We start from the raw sequence: 12,500 nt of genomic DNA, 5'->3' as shown, positions 1-12,500 counted from the left end.
ATGAACTATCATACTTCAGACACTCTCTCTCTCTCTCTCTCTCTCTCTCTCTCTCTCTCTCTCTCTCTCTCTCTCTCTCTCTCTCTCTCTCTCTCTCTCTCTCTCTCTCTCTCTCTCTCTCTCTCTCTCTTCCTATCTTGTTCTTTCTTGTTTCTAGGGTGCTACTCACCATAGATACCAAGTATTATGAACATCCGTATGTAGTTACACTGACAAATTACTATTGTTCTTTGTAAGGAATATGCTATGACACAAATGCAGCAAGTAAACCCTGGAGCAATTTTGATGAAGTAATTCTGCGCTGCACCTCTAGTACATTCAAGAAGCCCTGCACTGTGTGATTGTGTTTGTGTGTAACCAGTGCTGAGCAGATATTTTTTCCTCTTGTTATTTATTCCTGATCCATATTTCACACTAGCTATGACTTCACAAGAAGGAAGAAGTGGAAATAGTGGCACAAAATACAAACATAACACAATAATAAAATAAAAGTGGAAGTGTTGCAAAAGCTGACCATGGTGCTTCTGTCTGTCACTTGTTATGGCATAGGATCACCAGCTCAGTATGATAAAAAGACGCAGCAGGAAAATTTCAAGCAGTTCTTTGCTGACAATGAAATGCATATGAAAAACAATAAAATACGGAAAAAGTAATGATCATAATTGACTAAAAATGCAGTGGTTTTGACAACAAAGGAGTGATGGTGTGGATGCATCAGGCACAATGACGATGGAACAAGCTAGGATGTTTCATAATTTTATTTATTTTTTTTAAGTAGGAAGGACACAGGCCAAGGGCAACAAAAATCCAATAAAAAAATATGCCCACTGAAATGCCAGTCCCATAAAAGGGTCAAAGCAGTGGTCAAAAATTGATGAATAAGTGTTTTGAAACCTCCCTCTTGAAGGAATTCAAGTCATAGGAAGGTGGAAATACAGAAGTAGGCAGGGAGTTCCAGAGTTTACCAGAGAAAGGGATGAATGATTGAGAATACTGGTTAACTCGTGCGTTAGAGAGGTGGACAGAATAGGGGTGAGAGAAAGAAGAAAGTCTTGTGCAGCGAGGCTGCGGGAGGAGGGGAGGCATTCAGTTAGCAAGATCAGAAGAGCAGTTAGCATGAAAATAGTGGTAGAAGACAGTTAGATATGCAACACTGCGGCGGTGAGAGAGAGGCTGAAGACAGTCAGTTAGAGGAGAGGAGTTGATGAGACGAAAAGCTTTTGATTCCACCCTGTCTAGAAGAGCAGTATGAGTGGAACCCCCCCAGACATGTGAAGCATACTCCATACATGGATGGATAAGGCCCTTGTACAGAGTTAACAGCTGGGGGGGGTGAGAAAAACTGGCGGAGACGTCTCAGAACGCCTAACTTCATAGAAGCTGTTTTAGCTAGAGATGAGATGTGAAGTTTCCAGTTCAGATTATAAGTAAAGGACAGACCAAGAATGTTCAGTGTAGAAGAGGGGAACAGTTGAGTGTCATTGAAGAAGAGGGGATAGTTGCCTAGAAGGTTGTGTCGAGTTGATAGATGGAGGAATTGAGTTTTTGAGGCATTGAACAATACCAAGTTTGCTCTGCCCGAATCAGAAATTTTAGAAAGATCAGAAGTCAAGTGTTCTGTGGCTTCCCTGCGTGAAATGTTTACCTCTTGAAGGGTTGGACGTCTATGAGAAGACATGGAAAAGTGCAGGGTGGTATCATCAGCGTAGGAGTGAATATCATCAGCATAGGAGTGGATAGGAGAAGAAGTTTGGTTTAGATCATTAATGAATAATAAGAAGAGAGTGGGTGACAGGACAGAACCCTGAGGAACACCACTGTTAATAGATTTAGGAGAAGAACAGTGACCGTCTACCACAGCAACAATAGAACGGACAGAAAGGAAACTTGAGATGAAGTTACAGAGAGAAGGAGAGAAGCCGTAAGAGGATAGTTTGGAAATCAAAGCTTTGTGCCAGACTCTATCAGAAGCTTTTGATATGTCCAAGGCAACAGCAAAAGTTTCACCAAAATCTCTAAAAGAGGATGACCAAGACTCAGTAAGGAAAGCCAGAAGATCACCAGTAGAGCAGCCTTGATGGAACCCATACTGGCAATCAGATAGAAGGTTTTGAAGTGATAGATATTTAAGAATCTTCCTGTTGAGGATAGATTCAAAAACTTTAGATAGGCAGGAAATTAAAGCAATAGGACGGTAGTTTGTGGGATTAGAACGGTCACCCTTTTTAGGAACAGGTTGAATGTAGGAAAACTTCCAGCAAGAAGGAAAGGTAGGTGTTGAAAGACAGAGCTGAAAGAGTTTGACTAGGCAAGGTGCAAGCACAGAGGCACAGTTTTGGAGAACAATAGGAGGGACCCCATCAGGTCCATAAGCCTTCCGAGAGTTTAGGCCAGTGAGGGCATGGAAAACATCATTGCGAAGAATTTTAATACGTGGCATGAAGTAGTCAGAGGGTTTAGGAGAGGGAGGAACAAGCCCAGAATCATCCAAGGTAGAGTTTTTAGCAAAGGTTTGAGCGAAGAGTTCAGCTTTAGAAATAGATGTGATAGCAGTGGTGCCATCTGGTTGAAACAGAGGTGGGAAAGAAGAAGCAAAATTATTGGAGATATTTTTGGCTAGATGCCAGAAGTCATGAGGGGAGTAAGATCTTGAAAGGTTTTGACATTTTCTGTTAATGAAGGAGTTTTAGGCTAGTTGGAGAACAGACTTGGCATGGTTCCGGGCAGAAATATAAAGTGCATAAGATTCTGGTGATGGAAGGCTTAAGTACCTTTTGTGGGCCACCTCTCTATCATGTATAGCACAAGAACAAGCTGTGTTAAACCAAGGTTTGGAAGGTTTAGGACGAGATAAAGAGTGGGGAATGTACGCCTCCATGCCAGACACTATCACCTCTGTTATGGGCTCAGCACACAAAGACGGGTCTCTGACATGGAAGCAGTAGTCATTCCAAGGAAAATCAGCAAAATACCTCCTCAGGTCCCCCCAACTAGCAGAGGCAAAACGCCAGAGGCACCTTCGTCTAGGGGGATCCTGAGGAGGGATTGGAGCGATAGGACAAGATAAAGATATGAGATTGTGATTGGAGGAGCCCAACTGAGAAGAAAGGGTGACAGCATAAGCAGAAGGATCAGAGGTCAGGAAAAGGTCAAGAATGTTGGGCGTATCTCCAAGACGGTCAGGAATACGAGTAGGGTGTTGCACCAATTGCTCTAGGTCATGGAGGATAGCAAAGTTGTAGGCTAGTTCACCAGGAAGGTCAGTGAAGGGAGAGGAAAGCCAAAGCTGGTGGTGAACATTGAAGTCTCCAAGAATGGAGATCTCTGCAAAAGGGAAGAGGGTCAGAATGTGCTCCACTTTGGAAGTTAAGTAGTCAAAGAATTTCTTATAGTCAGAAGAGTTAGGTGAGAGGTATACAGCACAGATAAATTTAGTATGAGTGACTCTGTAGTCGTAGCCAGATGGTGGAAAACTCGGAAGATTCAAGAGCATGGGCACGAGAGCAGGTTCAGTCATTGAGCACATAAATGCAGCATCCAGCTTTGGATCGAAAATGAGGATAGAGAAAGTAGGGGGGGAACAGAAAAGGGGCTACTGTCAGTTGCCTCAGACACCTGAGTTTCAGTGAGGAAAAGGTTTAGAACATCACTGTGGATATACTGGGTTTGTGGTTGCAGAGATTCCACATTTAGATGCATAAGGTTTGTGGAGAAAAATGATTAGTAAATGAGGAAGGAGCAGCAGAATATGTTGACACGTTGCCTCATTTCCCATTTCATACTTCCCATTTCATACTTGTGTTCAATTTACATTTAGTACAGTAGCCATTTCACTGCATTTAAAAACATTCTTTGGGACACTAGGTATATTACTTAAGCCTTTTAGACATAATGGTGAGTATCAGAGCTGTCAAGAGGTAAATCTCAGTTAAACTGGAAAAGTTAATTCAAGTTGTATCTAGAACCAAGGATGCTTAAATACTGATGATCAAGGTGTAACATGGAGTTCTAGAAAGAAAAGAGATAAGTACAAGGAAAATAGTGATATTTAATGAATCAAGAGAGCAAATGAGACCACAAAAAGAAACCGTAAATAACAGATCATGGAGGTGCCGTTGCCACAGAACCAACAGACCCTCTTAGCATCATGCTCTCAGAACAAGTAAAAGGGGAATCTTTAGAGGATGAAGGGAATGAAGCTGAAGACTCTGAGCCCACAGGAGGGATTTCCAAGTGTTTTTAGTGACATTTCATGAAAGTTGGAATTTCAATAAGTCTGCAATGACAGAATCCCTATTGTGCAAACTTACGAAGGCTTTGCCATGTCTTTTTTCAAATACCAATATATTTTCTTTTCTCAAAAATTCCATACAAAAATAAAGGTGTGTCTTATGCAGAGATCTGCTGAAAAATACGGTAACTTGCAAACAGTCATCTATGATCATTCAAATATGTTTCTAATGTAACACTACCCAGTTGAGAGCCAAGTTCCAGCCAGTCAGACATCCATCTAGGTCCTACCTTTGTCTTAGTCTTATGTAACCTCTGCAAACCTGATAGAGGACTTTGCGACATAAACTTTATGTAATTGCTCTCAAATTGTTTCTTACATTACAAACACTACAAGTATGGTACTGTGCTGTCTGTTCAGGAAAATGTACCTCTACTTTGTGGTATTTAAACCATTGGACCTGAGCCTGATGCATCACCTTGTGACGAGCATATCACTAAGCTCTCAAAGAAATTTTGCAGGTGAAAATGCTCAATAAATTCCTTTTGTGAATCCTGCTTTACTCAATATTCAGGCTGTTAGCTGTTGCTGTCCAGCACTGCTGTCACCTTCTCAGTTGACAGGCACATGACAATTTCTCTCTCACTCAAACTTTCATCCTTCACCTTAATTATTCTAAAATTATAAATTGTTATATAACACTGCATGGTTTTATGAATGACTTTTGATTTGAAGATGGATCATTGATTCTGTATATCTTTCATTACACTTGGCAATGCATATTAAGTCATGCAGCACTGCTGCCCCTGTGGCCTTGGCATGAAAATTCCCCATGCTATACTTAAAGCCAGCAGTAGACAAGTGATTCTGTTGCGCCACATTGCCACATTGGTGTGTGGCAGGAATGTGGTTTCCCAAAGGTTTCCATTGTCTAGAAGCAAAGCCGTGCACATGAGTGTCTGTGGTGAGTTGTCAGTGATCCCCACCACACTGTGGCAGGGCTTTGTGCCAAGGACCCACATACACGAGTGACTGTGGCTGAGCAACAGGCATGTGGTCACTGATGCCTGACAAAATGCCTGACAGTCACATACCAAACATTGGTTAATCAACAAATCACATTTTTCTCTTTACTTCACCTTTATTATACCATGTCTACACTCGACATAGATCCCTTCATTACTGAAATTGAAGAATGACCATTGATATGGGATGTACACTGCAATGACAGCAACAATAAGACAGCAAAAGCCAAGGCATGGGAGATGTGTGACATCTTCCTGTCCAGCTTCAGATTCTGCAGGAAAAAACAACGCATGATGCACTGGTGTTGCTCTTTCCATACACATGGGCGACTCATGGTGTTGGTCAGTCAAGACACAGTTGCCTAAACACAATTCAGTGTAGCGACACAGCATCGTGGACACAAAGTTGCTCATCTGCTCCCAGCCTAAGGCTGGTATACACACTCAGGCTGACCTGTCTGGTAGTCTGAACAAGCCAGCCTCACAAAAACAAAATAGCAGCCATACACGATTCAGGTGGCCTGAAGGCCTGCACTCATTTCTGCCTAGATACCGTTGCAGCAGGCTGGCAGGATGGCCACTCCACTCCAAACTGACGCTCCTGACCTGACCCTGGCCCGGCCTGAAAAATCAAGCAGTGACAGATCCGTTCAGGCTGCTGAACAGCAGCCTCTTTCTGCCCCAAACCAGATACTGACCCAACCCCCGCACACTCAGTTTGGCCCGAAAAGGCTGCCAGACAAGCTGCCCTGAGTATATATGATGACTTTTAGCTGGCCTGCTGCTGGCCCAGTTAAGGTCATTCATTCATGGACACTTGTAGCAACAGTGTTGACAGGTACAGCCAACACCCCATGTACCAAGTTAGTCCAGATCTACTATAACAGTAAACCAATTTAAATGGTTAAGTGTTACAAGTTTATGTAAATCACAGCACAGTTTAACAGTAAAGTTGATGACTGATTTCTTACTTTTTATAATGGCCTGTGAATGCTTGTAATGAGTGAAAATAATTTTAAGGCTGTCTTAATACCATGGGAAAAATTTATGAATATATGAATCTGAAAATGGTGAAACCACTAACACTGCAGAGCAGTGTACATGAATTCTCCTTAAGCAAGATACTGTTTTCAGATCAAAAGGGCCTTGCTAGTGCATAAAATATATGAATGAGTTCAGTTGTTCATTTATTCATCTTACCTCAAAATTAATGGAATCTTCTACTGCCAGTGCACCAGCAACCAACACTTACCTGTAAATATAAATGCAAACTGTAAATACATACATCACATTTTTTTATTTATTTACTAAACTGTGTGTGTGTGTGTGTGTGTGTGGCCACGCAAATGCGCAGTGTATTTTATAATTCCTCTTATTTAAGATTTATGGGCAGATCTCAGATATACAAACAGCTGTACATCTGCATGGTATAAGAGTGGAGCAGTGGAGAACAGTGCTCTGCTGCCTTTATAAGATACAGAATCAACATGAGTTATGTGAAACTTGTAAAAGAACAAAAACTATTTATGTACGAAAAGAAAACATCCACACTGTCCTCTGCCACCACAGTAACATCCCTAATAAAATCTTACAATTTCATCAATAATGAAAATAACTAAATTTGCACATGCATGTGGTATCAACAAATACAGGCACAACTTCATGTCCCAATGCTAAGAACATCTTGCAAATAAATTCAATCAATTAGATCTTCTCAAACAGAAAATTTTGGAATATTTCTAAACCATAAATTTCTCTGATGAGTATCATATAGTGTACATGTTATCATGAGGTATAATAACTTCAAAATACATATAGATGACAAGAAATATACACCTAAATATTCATGAGATACCACAAAGTCAATCTCTGTTGTGCAAGTGGTGGCACATAGTTCTTCTCATTCAAGAGAGGCACACTGTATTTGTAATTGCACAGGTTGCCTGTCACATACAAAAAATAAAAAAGTAACCACACAACTGGTTGTCATTAGGGATACACACACATGGTTATAAATGTAAATGATGAGCACCACATTACGATTGCCAAAGTAATGCAGCATGTTAGTCGCTGACAAGGAATCAAATGTTATAATGCAAACACCAGCAACATAACAGAAAAACAAAGCTTAAATGTTGATCATGATCATGTAAAAAGACAATCTTCATTAGTGAATAACTAATTCTTCCAATGAAATAAGTCATGAATAATATCATCAATGTTTGAAGAAATATATTCCCATCAAGCATCCATGAAATCCCAATTTAAAACTGAATTATAAAGATTTGTTTTATTTCCAAGACTTTATCCTAACTTCTCTGATCAAATGTTGTAAGACAGTGATTAATCTAATAGAAAACTAAGAATAAATGCATATATACTGATCTTGCATTCAACACACCAAGCCACATTAGTACTGTCATCAGCACACAGTTTTGTTAGACAACAGATTTACTTGGGATCAATTAACCCAGAAGTCAAGGAGTAGTGGGCTCACACTGGTTTACTGGAAGACTTTTGTAGGTTAACAACACAAGGCTTACCTTATGCAACTCACTTACCCACTACTAAAGAACTACATTCATCTAAGACAGAAATGTTCTACTCAGACAGAGGAGTGCAGGACAGCCCTTCCACATCACTAAGAGGGACACAAGAAGGTGAGCTATGAAACATCCATGCCCAATCTTCTGTGTTGTGCAGGACACCAATTCAAAGTATTCTCTTTTTTTTTCATTGCTAGAAAAGAATAATGACTACTTTTCTATGTGGAATCTACATAAATGCTTCCACACTGTCAAATGTTTAATGTACTAACAACTAACTTTAACTTAAATGAAAATAAATAATTACCATAAGTAACTTTTAAGAAATAAGTTCATTGACATGACAGAACACAAAATTATTAATCTATTAAAAGAATTCATACATTCAGCTGTGTGTAAACTCGTTTTAAATTGGTCAAAGAGAGTTACTAAGCTTTATAAATATTTCCTAGAGTACTAGCATGCTCTAATAGAAAGGGGCCATATCTCCCTGCTAAGTTTTTATACAACTGAATGAGAGAGAGATAGAGAGAGAGAGAGAGAGAGAGAGAGAGAGAGAGAGAGAGAGAGAGAGAGAGAGAGAGAGAGAGAGAGAGAGAGAGAGAGAGAGAGAGAGAGAGAGAGAGAGAGAGAGAGAGAGAGAGAGAGAGAGAGAGAGAGAGAGAGAGAGAGAGAGAGAGAGAGAGAGAGAGAGAGAGAGAGAGAGAGAGAGAGAGACACTATACTTGCTTAATTGTGGGCAGACATACACAAAGACATGAGAAAATAGGAACTAAATATTTTTGTACATTTTGTCCATTAAATTAAATTTTGCCGAACTATTAGAGAATGAAGTCACCCCTCAAGAGTGCCTGATATCTCATCACCAATACTAATCACAGCATTGAGGCCTATCACAAGAAGCAAAGGAATATATCAGTGAATGCACTGTACAGTGAATGCATCAAGTACAGAAGTCAGGTAGCACTATCACTGCATATTCACCGCATGGGTACACACTCCCTCCCTACCTCCCTTGGGTTACTCTTAAGCTAGTGTATAATAATAGTCACAAACAATAATAATACCACTGCACTCAGAAGATAGTGTGTACCAACATATGTATGGTGTTGTTTAACTTGTGTACTAAATGGCAATGTCAGCCACTCTGCTTCTACCAATACTTCACTCCTTATGACAGGCTTGAATATTGTGATTACTGTTGCTTTTCAGTATTTATGATAAGATGAAATGCTCTAACTGCAAAATCAATAGAAAACACACTAAAACAATAAAATTTCAGACTTAAGAATATATGACAGAAGCCAATCAGCGCTCAAACTCATAGAAGCTTGAGCGCCTTGTTTGGTTCAGACTCCCGTAAACCAACAATAGTTGCAACAGAGCCATTCTGACATACCTGTGGATCTGGATTCCCCTTTTGGTTACTCTTTGTAATAAGTCTGTGTCATGTGCAATAACAAAACTTACATATTATGTACAACACACTGTGCCCTTGCCCTAAATGTAATAACCTTTCTTGAGTCTCATATGGCTGTAATGGCTGCAAGAATATGCCGTGTCTTGGATTTTTTCCAAGTCCAGTGAACTCTGCGCTACTTTCTCAACCCTGCACTGGCTCATTTGGTAGAGCGTGGGTTAGTATGTCGGTTTCCGGTATGGAATGGTGCATACTGCCTTGTACTTTTAGTTCAGCCGAGGAGGGCTGTCTTTTTTAATGATACATTAGAACATCATTGAACATGATTTACTTCTGGCCAATACGTCAATTATTTTCAGCCAAACTCTACGCATATACATAGCAATGGCAGTCAGGTGGCTACCCACAAGGATACTCAGCGTCACAATGGCAGACACGCGCAGTAGATACAAATTTAAGTACTGGGATTTCATTGTGCAATTCCATGAGCAAGACACCTTGGGTGTAATTACTTAAGATCGCACAGTGTTTTGCTAAAGCTGACCTTGTGCTGAACAATCAGTGGTGCCAGCACCCTTAGAAGATAGGGAAGAGGAGGCTGACCACATCCTGGAGGTTCCACTTCCTATTAAGGTGTATGGTTAGGTCAGGTCAGGTTAGGTTTGTGTCCTTAAGGGGAGTTTTAGTTTATGTGAGTGGTGTACACTATTGCTCTGAAATCATGGTATGTTATTTATATGAAAAGAAAAATATGATAGAAACCTTGCATGTTTGTCTACAACATTTACAGATATAATTACATTTAGTGGTTTAGTTATGGTAAAAAAAAGATATATTGATGCCTTCCATTTTCTATCTATTCAATTACCTTTCATAAAGAAATATCCTTTTTTTTTGTCTTAGCCTGCATACCTAATTACCATGATTTGCTGAACTCTTGTCTTAACTATCTTGATAAACCACTAACACATGTCATTTAGATTTGTCAACATGGCCTAAGACTGTCATTGTACGTATGTATGTGGGGGGGGGTCACTGCCTTCTTCCACCAGGACAAATAACCTGGGGTAAATTTACAGAATTACAGCCATCCCACTGACTGGCAACATACAATATTTCTTTGTGATTATCATATAAGTTATTACAGTCTCGATTATCCTTTTCACCCAAACATACCTGACTTCCATGTACAACCACCTCCTGACACATTAAAAATAATAAATAAATAAATAAACAACTAGGGCGGTAATGACGTACTTTCTAACAATGACGTATACATGGATACTTAGAAGGAAAATAAAGTCTTATCTGCTTTAATAGGAAACATGTAATTCAGTACTAACAATATCTTGTCAGGTAACCACCAGACAGGTAGGGGATGGCCAGGTAAGGTTCGTAAACCGCCACCACCACCAACAGCTCCTTGTCTCAATATAGGCAATGAGGTACCATATGTGATTTTCATGACTTACACATGAGATACATAACTAATATCTGAGCTAATGACGTGGTACATGCCGTCTAACTGTAAGAAGAGAGGTGGAAATAGGAAATATTGGTCCGTGTCCTCACCCTGTCCAGCTTATGGAAGTAGTCTCGGAGAAAGGCGATGGGGTTTTCCGGTCTGCTGACACAAAGGCTCACGATGGCATCCTTCAGAATCTGTTGGATATTGTGGCGTTGCACGTACGCCTCACACTCTCGCAGAGATTGCTCTTCTTCAAGGTTCGCCGCCATCTTCACTCATCAACGACTGACGAAAATCTATAGACGTTAAAAGTATACATGTCACAAGCATTTAAACTCTCTTACGCAGGAAAAGATTAACAAAAGAGCATCAAGTAACTGGCTACAAGAGGAGAGTGTGGCTGAACCTCTCTCTTGGAATCGATTATAATTTTCATCCAGTAGCTTATTGTCGATACCATATCAGCACTGCAGACGACATGCCTTTGTCCTAAATTTTGGTTCCAATAGATATTCCAGGAACACATTTGATTCGTCGTCCCTACATATTTTAAAGTGTAAGAGGATTCAGTAGCGGTCTTTAAGAAGCATCTTTAAAACCTAATCATTACCCGCATCATCCAGACAGACTCATCACTGATACACCCTCTGATCCACCGCTCCGCAACATGTAAACACTTGATTGTGACACCCTGGCAAAAACGAAAAGTTCGCTTATTATTCAGGATACACTGGATCTCATGAATTGTACCTCTAAATCTAACATATCCTGAAGGTCTAAATTCGCAATTCTCTCGCAGGTCTATGTAATTCTCTCTAGCCCTTCTCTTCTCGCTGGTAGAGATGAGCATGAAATAAATATCATTATCATTATTATTATCTTTTTTTTTTTTTTTAGCCATCACCCTATCATACGTATTAGGCATTTATTTTATTTTATTTTTATTCATTTTATTTTATTCTGTTTTATATATATATATATATATATATATATATATATATATATATATATATATATATATATATATATATATATATATATATATATATATATATATTTTTTTTTTTACCTTATATTGTTTTTATTGACTTTTCTATTAATTTATTTCAGAAATATACACATTCATTCCTTTATATACGTTCCATTTATACGGAGTTTCTAATTCAGGAGGAACAGGTGAGGTGAGCCGTATTTAAGGTGTGGTGTCGCCTGTGATTGGTTGTTTTGTGGCGACGCATTTGCATTAGTTGTAGTTCCCCCTCCAGTATGCCAGCGGTGTCAACAAGGAGTCTAGAGACACCCTGGGTGTCAATGTGCTGGCTGCCACACCTGGAGGATATTCGGGTGAAGTTCAGCACCTCTGGGAGAGTGACAAAAAGTAAGTCGTAAGTATGCATTTTACATTGCTTGTTGCTTTTAGTTTCGATTGTTTTCCATCAGCCATCTTTAATATTTACATTTATTCACTTATTTAGTTTTACTTTACTGTATCTATTCCTGCTTTCTCTTTATCTTTGTTTCTCCCGTCACATAATGAATTTTGCATTTATTGATTAGCTGTGCTTAGTGATGTGTCATCTTAGGCCACCGCAGAGGCAAGAATAGGCTAGATGAAATCGGTATCTGCTAAAAATATTAAAACAGCCTCCGCCATAGTACTTTGCATCCATGCATTATATTGGTGACATTGTTTTACTGGTGCTGATGATTGGTTGGGCGAGCTGTGAATGTCTGGCGGGATGCGGATATGTGGGGTGACCAGGGGATGTCTGAGGTGACAAGTCTAACAGTATGATTTGCATTTTCCTTG

At 39.7% G+C, this 12,500-nt stretch overlaps 2 protein-coding genes and 1 long non-coding RNA gene across 4 annotated transcripts in view; 1 reads left to right on the top strand and 2 right to left on the bottom strand.

Annotated features, from left to right (window-relative positions):
• LOC135103276 (cAMP-dependent protein kinase type I regulatory subunit-like) overlaps positions 1-10,986 on the bottom strand; it is a 76,430-nt gene extending 65,444 nt beyond the window's left edge. The window contains exon 1 of the mRNA XM_064009323.1: positions 10,795-10,986. Coding sequence (XP_063865393.1) covers positions 10,795-10,959 — 165 coding nt within the window. The 5' untranslated portion in view covers positions 10,960-10,986. The remainder of the gene's footprint in view (positions 1-10,794) is intronic.
• LOC135103357 (uncharacterized) lies at positions 5,353-10,781 on the bottom strand. Its single transcript, XR_010270010.1, has 2 exons — positions 7,818-10,781; positions 5,353-6,508 (listed from the first exon to the last, which is right to left on the bottom strand). It is a non-coding gene; the product is annotated as an uncharacterized LOC135103357 (long non-coding RNA).
• Positions 10,987-11,869: 883 nt separating the features above from the next.
• The window catches only part of LOC135103267 (uncharacterized), a 21,106-nt gene continuing 20,475 nt past the window's right edge, over positions 11,870-12,500 (top strand). The window contains exon 1 of one of the 2 annotated variants that reach the window (XM_064009312.1): positions 11,870-12,068. The gene's annotated coding sequence lies outside the window, so the exon portion shown is untranslated. Of the gene's footprint in view, positions 12,076-12,500 lie in introns of both variants that reach the window. The other variant, XM_064009316.1, reaches the window with a different exon arrangement.

The sequence above is a fragment of the Scylla paramamosain genome, chromosome 1 (assembly GCF_035594125.1).
Source record: "Scylla paramamosain isolate STU-SP2022 chromosome 1, ASM3559412v1, whole genome shotgun sequence".
In the NCBI taxonomy this organism is placed as follows: Eukaryota; Metazoa; Arthropoda; class Malacostraca; order Decapoda; family Portunidae; genus Scylla; species Scylla paramamosain.
This window is presented reverse-complemented; position numbering and strand designations above follow the sequence as displayed.